Below are 13293 nucleotides of genomic sequence, written 5' to 3'. Positions count from 1 at the left end.
ACTCTCATCACTTCATTCTCAGCTCCATTGTCCTTTTCGCCCTTTTCTCTGTCATTATCAGCTTGCCACTCTTCCTCTGTCTCTCTCTTTCTCTCTATTAGTCTGTCTGGGTGTTGGCCCCTTCTGACCCTTCTTGTTTTTAAATGACATCATCCGAGAAACCAGGAAGCTGAAGATGGGGTCACCACCCCACACTGTTTTTTTTCTTCCTTTTTTTAGTGTGTTAAATTTTAGTGTGTCTTGTCTGTGTTGCAATTTTAAGTCTTATTATTACAGTTTTAGTCAATGATTAACCTAGACTGGAATATGATAATAATCATATGTCAACAAATGTTTAATCTAAGGTTGTTAAAGATATTAAATCCCTTCACCAGGCTACCATAAAAGTCAGGCAGCTGTGGAGATATACTTCCAATCCACTGTTCAAACACGTGTAGGCTCGGTTTCACTGCAGCTATGAACCCAATGACTGCAGGCTGAAAACACAAGAATGCAAGTGCAAGAATCAACCAAATTCCAACTCTTCTTTGTAAATGTCTTGTTTATAATTTAATAAAAACTTGCCAGCGGGACTTAATTAGGGCAAAGAACTACGGCACAAAATTGATACATTAAGTGGTATTACATAGCAGCGATCTGCCTGGCAGCAGTGTGTGTTGCTGGTTCTGGTCTGACACATGCACGTCTAACAAAGGAAGATGTTAAAGCAAAAATGAAAAGCTGACTGGTAATATCATATATGAAAAGAATAATAAAAAAAAAGATTATTAAAATTAATAAAAGATTAATCAGCTGCTCAAAATAGATTAATTCTTAATGAAAATTAAAAAAACAACATTTTTTTGCAGCACTAAAACACACTGTTTCACACTGTGAAACACCAGTTAAGCACCATTTAGCCAGAAGCAGTCACATTCTCTGTAACCATCAGAGGTTTAACATGTGACGTGTTAAAATTAAAAATGAGTGAGAAAAAAACAGACACTTCAGTAAGGAAACCAGATAGATGAGGTCATGGGGACAAATAGATTTTTAACATCTTAACAATCTGATAATACTAATGTAAAGATACATACTTGTAAAAAATCATGAATTTATTCTACAGACTTTAGTCACTTTTACTCTAAAAATGCATTGTTGTATTTATATTTGACAAACATCCTGTTTTATAACCTCTCCATAATAAAGACAGTCGGTGTAAATTTTAAAAAATGTGCTCAAATAGTACTGAAGGCAAGCCAATACAGAATTTTAGTCTTAAATTTCATTGTAGGGGTCCTGTTTTAATGCACATTTTCATATTAACTCAGTTATTCGGATATTAGTCACATTTGTACCTGTTTCATATGTCTGTAAAGAAGTTGCAGACATTGTGACAGAGAATACCTGGTATCAGATACCTACTGTATATCTGCACCAGTTAGTGTCAGACTCAGATAGAGTTCCACCGAATGCTCAAAGATCTCTTTCTTGTGACTCATTGTGGTTTCTACTGTCTAATCTGGCAGTTGATCCTGGGAGGTATGTGTACACAGACAATGATCTAAAACAAATCTATACCTTTCTGGTGTGTTTGCTTAGCACATCGATTTACAAACCGCCGTTTACACAGCGCTGCTGCAGCAAACTGCTGGCTGACAGATTGTTTTTCCATTCACTTCAGTTCATTGCTAGAGAGGTGGTTAACCCTAAAGCCAATCCCACACATTTAACCTCACAATAAAAGGTTATTAGAGTGTGTTTTTGTTATTCTTCACATCCTCGTGCTTACTATTCCTAACATACTGATGATCACTGTACACTCTGTTGAGTTTCATTTTTACAACTTGAAATCTTCTTAAACAAACAGGATGCAAACTCACAGGGAAAATGTTTTTGTGGTTGGTTGTTGGGGTTTTTGAAATAGTATGCCTATCAGTCTGGAATTAAACTCTGTAAATGTATAATTTAAATGCTGCCCTTCAGACTGTTTTCTTTCCTCTTTTTTTTCAGATCTGCCTATGGAGTACAATCCCTCAGATCATCCCCGGGCCAGCACCATCTTCCTCAGCAAGTCACAGACTGACGGTGAGCATCTAACCAACCTAAAGCAAGGCCTAAAAATCGATAGGGATTGTTGGTGACTGTGTTGAAAACTTGCAAGGTGTTTGCAAAAGCCATGTGAAATCTCTCTGGGGCCATAATAATAGATGATTATTAATAATATCAGATGACACTGATGAAGTGTGAGCCATGGTTGTTGTAATATTGCTCTGTGTTCTTATAATGGTATTTTTGCCCCTATAAAGTTATACAAAACCAAAATAAATAGTGTAAGACTAATTGGTGATTTCTCACTAGCAGTAGTGTCATCCACAGGTTTGTAGAAAGAGTTTCTTATCGCCTTTGCTTTTGGATTATTCAGTTCGTTACCCTCTGATGGCTGTAAGAATAGTATATTAATTCCATTTGAAGTATGAAGTTTAAAAAATTAATTGTGCAATTTTAAAGCACTGCGAAATGATGCTCCATCCATTACCTTGATATAATTGCATGCAAAAAGCATCAGTCCATTACAAATATGTGTAATCATACTGCTTGGATACAGTTCCACACAGCTTGCAGGTTTAAAAATGAAACCTGCAGTAAAGTGACCATCCATAGAAAGACATCAGACAGACACAACTCACATAGTTCCATCAAAAATCTTTAGTATATTTTTTATAATGTTTATGCCACTTTAAACCGTCTCTCTTCCCCAACTCCCTCAGGGCCTCTTTGACCATTCATGCTGATTGTATCTGTTTTTATCAATTGCCACTGATTCTTAAAAACCCTGCTGAGAGGAGTCATCCCAAGAGCAGCGTTTCTGTATGCGGCAGATTGCACATTAAGCGATAACGCGGCCTGCGAAAAATAATTTCAAAGTATCTTTATGTTTCAAAGTCATGCAAGTCAAACAATGACATATGCCGCTAGCTTTGTGGGCAAGCAAGCTGTTTCACTGATGCAGGGATTTTAGATGTGGAGCTTTTTCAAAAGTACTGTTGATCAACATGCTTTCATCCACTGTAAAGGCTCCAGGCAGGTTCCTGTGGAAGTTTCACACCAGCTGCCTTTGCGTCAGATTTTTTGAGACCCACCGGGGTGTTTTGATCATCTCTATCAGGCTAAGAGACTGATCCTGTCGCAGCGTGGACCTTTCAGAGTGGCAGTAATGCATTTTAATCAACTGAAATGTGATGAAGTTGGTTTCTGAGCTTCAGTTTAGCCATAATCTCTTTACTTTGATGATAAGAGGCCTGATATTGTGCCGTTTGCACTCACTGGAGAAAAGCTGGTTTAGCTGAAGAGTTTATAGCCTGAAGGCTGATAGATTGATCTGATTTCAGGCGCTGATGCTCTTTTATTAGCGTTATCAAGCTCTTGTGTGAATATCTGCTGGCCTGTTTTATCACCACATTGTACATAAATACCAATGCAGGACACAGAGACAATTTGGACTTTGTGTTTTTTCAGTTGCTGTGCCCAGCAAGAGAGGTAAGCATGTGTGTGTCCGGTCTCAGTAGGCGGGTAGCTCTATGCTTACTGTGTGCCCTGGCTCTTTTCATGTGGTCACAAGCTTTATTGTATTCTTGTACTTGATCTGTTTGGTTGTCTGTTAGCGGATGACGTGCCTTCACTGCTGAACTGCTGACATTATTATATGTGTGTGTGTTTTGTGCCAGTGTGCATGTCGGTCTATGGGATGCACCAGTGTGAATAGGGCACCAAAAAATTGTGTTTGTGAAGTAAAAGTTGGGATTAAACCAGGAGATTTACACTGTGATTTGACACAAACATCACAGCACGCTCTTAACAACCCTCGTGTTGTCCTTGGGGTCTGACACCAAATGAAATCTTTTGCCATCAAAATATGTTTTTTATACTTATGTACAAGGTCTATTGGCCATAAATTCCAGAACGAAGGGAAAAATGTATGGTAATGGGTTGGACTGAAGTAAGACTAAAGGTGTAATACAGAATTGATTGACAATTTATACAATATGCTTTAAATAACAGTCAAAACAGGGCAGGGTCAGAATGACCCCAGAGGAGGTGTATGGCAATCGGGAGGACATTACGAGGGTTAAGGAGAATATTAAATGTATTATTGCTGATGTGTTGAAAAAAGATATATAGAAGATATAGATATATATATTTTTTCACTAACATTTGCAGCCTTAATTATGATGTAAGAGGCCGCTTTTTTACTAGAAAGCAGCGCTTACAGTCACGACTGCCCAGAGGAAAAAAAACAACATGTGCTTTAGAGCGTGTGTGTGTCAGGGAGGTGAGAGACAGACAGCGCCGGGATAAGAGGCGCCAGACAGCTTGCTACGTCACTGTATGTGTGATGCTGCGCTCTGCATCTGCTCCACTTTGCTTTGCCAGCGATCTTCCCCCCCTTGTGTATTCTCCTACATCAGAGCGAACATACACATATCGACACACATGGATGCACAAACAGACATGACACACAGCTGTGTACGTGTATGTGTGTGTGTTATGCTGTGCCCCCAGTGAAGTGGGCTCTGTAAAACTAACAAATCATCATGTCCATTAAGCAGAATTAGCATTGCAAATGAGCAGAGCTATATGCAACAGAGTAGCTCAAATGACAATCTTCTCATGAATGAAACAAGTGAGTATGCTTCATTTAATTTGGTCTCATGTAGGCCAAAAATGATGAATGGATTAAATAATTAGCTCATACCCATTCCCACGCATTAAAATACGATTTCCAATGTAGCAGGAGAAAAAACAGGCTTTGAAATGTTCTTTTTTCATATTAAAAATGCTGTTTGCTAAAGCTGCCATGCTTTGTTAATGTTCTGCAGAATAATTAGAAAGGAAAAAGCTGCTCATCCAATTTTTCTCACATTCTCTATTGATAGGGGAACTTATAAACCCTGGATAAATGCTGCTCCCTGTCTGTGAGGGTTGTGTACTGCACTCACACAGAGCTTGAAGTGTGTGATGCTGCTAGACAACACTGACCACTCTTCTCTTATCTTCCTTTGCAGTTCGAGAAAAACGAAAGAGCCTTTACATCAACCATGTAAGTAAGATAAAGGACATTGTAAATGATACAATAAAAATGGCAGTAGTGGATCCTACACAAAGGCTTAAAGTTGATTTTATTATTCAACTGTCAATTATTTGATTGTGTAATGCAGTGTGAATATTATAATAGTGCAAATGGTGATTTTGATGTCTTGTATTTTTTGCAAGTTCACACACATTTCGGAAAACAAGGTAAAGTCCTCAAAATGATCTCTAAAATAATCCAGCCCTTCCAATCATTGTCCCTCCCTCTTTAAACCACACACTTACAGTCATAGTCATATGTGTAGAGGATGAAGATAAATGTCATTACTTAGATGTAGAAAAATAATGAAGTCACAACTGTTTCATCACGTCATGGTGCAGTTCATCTTTGTTCATCCCTCCCTCAGCCCCAAGTGCAGGAATTGGTGAAATATGCAGTTTTTTAGTGATGAATTAGTGAAGTTCTCATCTTGAAAATAGTCTTTTTATTTTAAGCATGAAGATGAATTGAAATTAATTAAAGAAACGTCATCACTAAACTAAGTCTTGGGCTCCTCTGAAGATGCACTCCACCATAAATGCCATTCCTGCATGCAGTCATGTCAGACGCTGACAGAGGACAGGCAGAATTAGTTTGTGGGCTTACAGGTGCCCTACTTTTCATGGCTGTCAGCAGGCCTCTTGGCCGGTCCGAGTATGACCGAAATAGAGATTGATGTGTGTCTGTCTGTCTGTATGTACGTATGTATGTGTGAATTTCAGCATCATCCAGGTCCGGTGAGACGGAAGTACAGCTCCTGTTCCACCATATTCCTCGATGACAGCACTGTCAGTCAGCCCAACCTCAAATACACCATCAAATGGTAATCACATAAGTAGCGCTGTGTTTTTGTAAGAATCTGACCAAATGACTCTTACCGCTACATGATTGGATAAATTGTTATACATTACAGTACTGTAAGCAAGACAATATATTGCACTTTCTTAAAATCATAATCTAAATTTAGGAAAACCGTCAATGATAGCGATGCACCCTTTATGACTCTGCCTGTTTCGTAGAACGGTGTTATTTGTGTTTGCGCAAGTGATAAGTTGTTAAATTGGAGTGGAAGAGTCAAATGGCTAAAGATCGATTACAACACTAAAGGATCTCCTGGTTTAGATGTAAACACAACACAAAATGAATCACTACTATGAATCTTTGCATTAAAAATTTAAAATATTTTTAGAATTGATACAGTATCACAAACATATTGCAGTGTTCAAGTGCATTGTTACTTTCCCTAACCCTTGTTCTTAGCTGTATTTGCCAAATGTGAAGGAAGTCATAATCTAATGTTGCAATATCTGTCCACAATGAGAAGAAATATTTGGCTCATTGACATATTATCCTGGTTTTTATTTTAAATAAATTGTAATGCCTTTTTCTTTCTTTTACAGCGTAGCTCTCGCAATATACTACCACATAAAGAACAGGTATGATACGTGTTTTCATTCATTTTTGAGAATTAATTTCTGTCCATTTCACAATCCTGCATCAACTATCAGCATCAGAGGTTAGCACACAAGTATGAACCCTTTGGCTCCCAGTGCTTATGCTGAAATGTCAAACTCTTTAGATATGGTGACATTCTGTTTGTTGTCTGGCTTCATGTGAAGCCTCAGTGAACTGAACATCTCTCACACTAACATGTGCTCTTGTAGAGGAGTGTAGAGACAACCTTTTCTTTGTCTAATTCACCAAAACAGAAAGGAACCCCATGAAGTGTAGCTGTTTGAAGTGCAGATAAATCCCCACAAATGGTTTATTGACACTTTAGTGGATGAAGTCATATTTTAAATGAAATGACTCTCATGCCATCTGTTTTTTTTTGTATCTATCATACTCTGATGTTCCTTTTACCTGTTTGTATTCCAGAGACGTCGACGGAAGAATGTTGTTAGACATTTTCGATGAGAAACTGCACCCGCTCTCGGTAAGGCCTTAACTGAAGATACACTTCTGTGAACGCTGTAAAACTGTCAGTACTCATCAGCAAGACAAACCACACAAGCTTATGACCAGCACATACCCAAATGGATCAAATAACGGGGGAAAATCTGTCTCATAATCTTGGGAGCCATCTGGATCATTCAAATGTATTTTCAGTTCTTTTTTTATTGCTTAACAATTGCACAGTTTCAGTCCAAAACATTACATCACCACTTTGTCTGATGCTCCTTATCTGAAAACTATAAAGCACTCTACTCAAAATGATTACAAATTTGTAGTCTTAAGTAGCAGCTTGTGCTTTTATTTTGGTAAACAATCCCACCAGATTTTATGATCACCGAGTCTTTCATTTTGTTCATCTTCTGTTCTAGAAGTCTGAAATTCCTCCTGATTATGACAAACACGACCCAGAGCAGAAGCAGATCTACCGCTTTGTCAGGACGCTGTTCAGTGCTGCACAGCTTACCGCCGAGTGTGCCATTGTCACATTGGTAAGTGTGTGATTGCGGTCTATTTCAATGCTGACACCAGGAGGGAGTGTTGCTTCCCGATTCTCTTTTTGCCCTCCCCGGTGTCATGTGCTGTCATCTATCTGTTGCCTTACTTCTCATTTATTTTTGGACCTCATTTCTTCCTCCTGAATCCTATGAAATGCTCAATAAATCCTTCCAGGGGCTGTGTCCCCAAGAATGTTGAAAAGTTTTACTAATTCTCACAGGAGAGAACAGAAGATTGGAGGATAATACAAAAACTGTGACAAGATCAGTTTGATCTGTGCAGTTTCCTTTCAAAATGACTATAGTGTGAAAACTGCGCCTGGAGCAAGGATATAATTGGTGTTTTACTGTTCAGCAGGTTCTCACTCCACAACTTATGACATCCTGAGCTGCTCACCTTTGTTAAAAACATGAAAACAAGGACTGCTTTACTTGTGTCTCATTTCTACTCTCCTGACTTTTTTATCTTTAACATCAAAGTACATCTAATTATACAAGTAGTAAAAGAAGACATGCACTGTTAACACAAAATAAGGTCAATAACTTGTGCTGTTTTTCTCGTACTTCTAATTTATATGTTTGTATTATTTTTATGTTTTGTTTATCGGTATATGTTTGTTATATTTATGTTTTTCCAGCTTTTATCAGCCATTGTCAGTTGAAATGAACTCTCTCTCCCTCCCCACTCATCTGCCCAGAAACATCTCTTTCTACACTTCGTTGCTGTGGCCGACACGTGTGTCCCCAGGGCTTGGGAAATGTGGGGTTAATACGGCTGGCCTGGTGGCCTTGTATTGAGTTGCTTTGCTTCCTGACAGATGTACAAATATGTTGAGGGCATGTTATGGGTGGGCCCTTGTGTCCAAACGGTGGTGGGATAGTAAATATACAGATGCCCAGTTTCTAAGTCTTTATTCTAGGTGTACTCTAACAAAAAACTTTAATACATCACATGAGCACAAACATAGCACGGTCTGGCACACACACTCCCTCCTCCAGTCCCCCTGAGTAAAGTCTGGCATGCCATCAGTAACTGAATAGGGCTTTTGGCTTGTGGTGATGGGGTTAGTTTAGCTGACACAGCTAACTTTAGACAGTGGAGTCTTCCTTCACTTCCTAGTCACCACATCATAGGAGAGGGAATGCTTCTCTACGGGGTGGAAAAGGCAAAGAGACAGAAACTCTGCATGTCTCCTTTTGTGAAGACTCCAAGATCTTGACACAGAAAACACATTTCACTTTGAAAAGATGCAGCTTCACAGCTCAAAATCTGCCTTTACCAAAAGACATTTCCAGGGGACCAAGGTCATCGATTTGTCACACAAAAGATACTAGTTTAGAAATATTCACCTTCTTTGAGCATAACTGTAGACACCCCATATTAGACTGATATGTTTAACTGTTGCTGTATTTTAATCTACCTATAGTGTTTTCACGATACTGGAATTTCTAACTTTGGAACAGTATATCTTTAAAACTATTGATATATGATATCACAGGGAAAATCAACATTACAGCCAACTAATTTCAGTTTTAAAAAAGAAAAGACATAATATAACTAACCATAACTTTTCTTTTATCATTTAGTAGCAGAGAACAACAAAATGAATGTAGTGAATATTAACAATAGGAGAGAGCAAGAAAGTGCAGCTGGTACCAGAAAATAAGTATTGAAACTTATTCAAATATTCAGAATCAATATGTATCAATAAATTGATATATTTGACAACAGCTATATTTGCTACACAAACTGGATAGCCCAGCACTATGTTATCAGTCATCTCAGCAGAATGTGTTTCATTAGTTGATTGTTTAAATATGACACTGCATGTTAACGGGATGGAGTTTAAAGATGGGCATGCTGACTTGTGATGTGTGGTAGTTAAAACAACCACCAATCAGGAATTTAGTCAAATTATATCTCTGTTTTACCAAGTGGAGTATAAACAGAAAATCAAGTGCCTTAGCATCTCATTGATTTGAATAATAGATGTGATGTGACAATCGGTGCAGTTTAACTTTTGTTTAAAATATAAAAATATGTTGTTTAATCCTTAATAAACATTTAGTCCAGTCCTGTAACTGAGGTTAGTTTAGTGTCAAATCTCATCTATGACATCGGCCCAGGAATCAAGACATTAAATCATTATGATTAAATGTATTTGCGCATGGCCGCTGTTTGCCAGCCGCACTGCCTCTGGATTATTTGTCATGCTTGTTTGTATAGTTTTCTCCCCGTGCTGTTGCATTCATATCACTCAGCATGTGGCCTGGCTCTCATTTTGTGCAGGCCTTCTTCAGTGTTTGCTGCCTGCTGCCAGATGAGTGTACAGTACATGTGGTGACTGCTGGCAGGCTGTGGGCCACTACAGAGATAGGTTAGCACTGCCTACAGGCACAAAGCCCAACCCAGCATGACTTGTCCAATTAGCCACCTGAGCTGTGCTCGTGGGCAAGTCAAACCAAATGAAATTGTCTTTTTTTTTTTTTTTTTTTACTCAATGTCTCCCTTCTCTTTGTCTCTCTATTTGTCCAAATGACAAATATAAAAATGAAGATATCATTTTATGTCCAGAAGTTATAGTCGTCATATAACAGATGTCTACTTTCCAACAATTTTCTAGGATTCTGTTTGGGTTTTTAAATCACATAACACTGACACTATTGCCACAGTGCAGATTCAGACAGAATTATAATAAGTCGAGTGCAGTGAATTCCACTCCGCCATATAAAAAAAATACAGCATCTGTGCAGTTTTTTTTGGTGTGTTTTTTTCCAGACTTGTCATTTGAAATGACAGATTTCATAGCTTTAAGGTACTGTAACTGGTCTGAATTCAGCTCAGCCTGCAGCACATTTTATTTATGGAAAATGAAAAATGTTCATAGTCAGCCAAGGAAAATTGCTGTTATACGAATAAGACTTATTGCCTGCATCGATCATATCTGTTACAAACAATAGCAAATTATATGTTCATAAATACTGCTATAATACCCAAAGTGTTACAAATACCAAATATACAAAAATGAAGTAGGCTGTAGTATGCTTGAGTTAAATATTTATTAAGATTACACAATAAAATTACCAAATTTATACTGAAAACTAAAAGTATACACAAAATTAAATAAAAAGAGATGAAGTGAAAGGTGGAGGTGATTAGGTGTATGTTTGCACATGTATTACACAGAGAGGCATGGGGGGGGACGCATTGCAATATTATTTAGGAGTGTGTAGCGGAAGACACATAAGCTTTAGTGAGAAAACTGAAAGGTATTCTGTAGGTGCCATTAGCAAGCTCGACATTTATTCGTCTCCATGCAGCAGATCACTGCAGCTTTCATGCTCGACAGTTACTTTCTAACAAAATGATGATCAGTGGATCAGAAGAATCAGCTTCTGTACAAGAATTCCAACTTGTAAGGAAGAGGTGCCTGCGGGCTCTGTGCGCTTTGTGATCTGCACACTGTGTGGGAATTCTGGCTACCGAAAAAAAAGAGAGCGAAATGGAAACGGGGAGGGAGGCAGGGAGAGGGATCGTTTCAATCCACATGGATATTTTAACGAGTAAGCTCCGGGGAAGCTGGATTTCATCAGCTTCTGACATGTTGTTATTGTGGTTTTTACCTGGAGGAGGAGTAGGCAGGAGACTGCAGAACAATATGGCAGCAAACTAACTCTGCAAGGATTGCAGACAAAGAGAGCTGAGACCAATTAAACACAGTAATCCAAGCTGCTGTTATAAATGCAATATAATAAGGATGTATAAGATGGAAGAAAAGACAGAATCTGTAAGGATATCAGTTATGTGAATTCTTTTGTATATTCAAAGAAGTGAAAAAACATCAGTAATGAGACATTTATATTTTACACATCTCTGTGTTCAAGGTTTATTTGGAGAGGCTGCTGACCTACGCTGAGATCGACATTTGTCCTGCCAACTGGAAGCGTATCGTGCTAGGCGCCATCCTCCTGGCATCTAAGGTGTGGGACGACCAGGCGGTCTGGAATGTCGACTACTGCCAAATTCTCAAGGATATTACTGTGGAGGACATGTGAGTTGCTGCATACACGCCCAAAAAAGTGCATTTTATTGATATGGAAGCTGTCCGAAAGGCAAAAAGATACAATGCACGCATAAAAGAAAAGGTCTGTAGGCTGAAGACAATTCCACTAAATGTCAGGTGGCTCATTTACAGTATTTAGTTTCTGAAGTATCTTATTTTTAAACTGTTTCCTCTTGCATAACAATGATTATTAAACATGAAATGTGCAAAGATAATTAGGCTGCCGTGTTATGAAGGTGGAAAGTGATGTGTTTTATCATCTCTGCACAAAAATGTTATCTTACCCACAATTAATAACACATAGCCTTTATAGCCAACTTCTCATTTTCATTGCATAATCTATTGAGAGCGAGCCAAAACAAATTGGCTGCAGTAGATATTAACTTAATAGCTTGCCGGTTCAGTTTATGTGTGAGTGACAGTAATCATCTGGGTGGAAAATGTTATTGAGCATTTGCCAACCAGGTAACTACTTGTATTCAACAAATGGCCTAAAAACTGGAAGATGAATAGTTCACTATCATAGAAAACTAAAAAAAAAAACTAAAAAACTACAATCATTTAAATATGTCCTTAACAATAAAAAAAATAACTTTCTCCTTAAAACATGCTGTTGCCATCATTTGGTATACATTCTTAGTCATTGTTATTCACCATTCCTCTTTTCTACTGTATCTGTTTTCAGCCCCATATAGTGACTAAAGTTCAGGGCCTTCTGTGCTAAGTATAGTCTGTGTTTGAGGGGTCAGCCTGAGTTCAAGAGGTGCTCAGAGTCACATGTATAGTGGCCTGGATATGCTTAGAGTGACCTCTGCCCAGTTTATCTTCCGTTGTGGCTCTTGGATTCGGCCCAAAAAAAAAAAACAAGCAATCCAGTAGGTTGTCAGCTCAAATTCAGCTCAGCCTAATGATAAAGTATTATCACATAATAAGATGTTATCTACACTTTGTTAGAGCAAAACATATGCATGTAGGTCAGTAAAAACCAGAAGGTAGAACTATAGTGCTGCCAGTTTATATCAGTAATTCTTGCACCTTTCCCAATAAAACAATAGTAGAAATCAACATGCTGTCATGTAATCAAGCTTGAAACAAGCTGACAGTAAGAGAGGCATGACTTAAACTGGACGTTTACTTTAATTGCAAACTAAATTGCCATGTGTCAGACAGGGAAGGAGCATCTTTAGCATGAGGACCCACCGCCATGTCTCACATCCGCTTAAATCCTCAGGAATCTTGGCAAGATTATTCCAAGGGGGAACATGATGCTGTAGACGTGTTGCCACTCCCGTGACCACTGACCTCTGCTGCATTCACACTCTGGCTGTATATTCTTGTCCTTGGACTCAGATTTTTACAGAGCAATGACTGTGATCCACCTGTTTGGGACTCTTTCCAGTGAGAGGAGCCCAGCATGTGGCTCTGCTGCGCTCCCATATGGCATGTCACCGGACTGTGACTCAGTGCTTGACCAAAGATTTCCTCGGAAGATCAATTTTAGTCTTTGTAAATTCATGCTCAGGCACATAACCTGCTAAATTCCCCTTTCCACCCCCAGCACACTCAAGCTTGACTTGTGAATTAACTGCAGGGGAGTCTGGGAAGAATTGTGAGCAGCGGAGAAACACAAAAAGATATGGATGAGAATAGCTGAATGAGTGCCATGGTG

General features: G+C 38.6%; 1 protein-coding gene across 4 annotated transcripts in view; it reads left to right on the top strand.

Annotated features, from left to right (window-relative positions):
• ccny (cyclin Y) overlaps nucleotides 1-13293 on the top strand; it is a 40865-nt gene that overhangs the window by 22193 nt on the left and 5379 nt on the right. The window contains exons 2-10 of one of the 4 annotated variants that reach the window (XM_042510458.1): nucleotides 1993-2067; nucleotides 3499-3519; nucleotides 5046-5080; nucleotides 5254-5277; nucleotides 5833-5933; nucleotides 6511-6546; nucleotides 6989-7046; nucleotides 7435-7554; nucleotides 11446-11612. In XM_042510458.1, coding sequence (XP_042366392.1) covers nucleotides 1993-2067; nucleotides 3499-3519; nucleotides 5046-5080; nucleotides 5254-5277; nucleotides 5833-5933; nucleotides 6511-6546; nucleotides 6989-7046; nucleotides 7435-7554; nucleotides 11446-11612 — 637 coding nt within the window. The remainder of the gene's footprint in view (nucleotides 1-1992; nucleotides 2068-3498; nucleotides 3520-5045; nucleotides 5081-5253; nucleotides 5278-5832; nucleotides 5934-6510; nucleotides 6547-6988; nucleotides 7047-7434; nucleotides 7555-11445; nucleotides 11613-13293) is intronic. The other 3 variants (XM_042510459.1, XM_042510460.1, XM_042510461.1) reach the window with 3 other exon arrangements.

The sequence above is a fragment of the Plectropomus leopardus genome, chromosome 21 (assembly GCF_008729295.1).
Source record: "Plectropomus leopardus isolate mb chromosome 21, YSFRI_Pleo_2.0, whole genome shotgun sequence".
Taxonomy (NCBI): Eukaryota; Metazoa; Chordata; class Actinopteri; order Perciformes; family Serranidae; genus Plectropomus; species Plectropomus leopardus.
The sequence above is the reverse complement of the archived record's forward strand: the minus strand, read 5'-3'. Positions and strand labels throughout refer to the sequence as shown.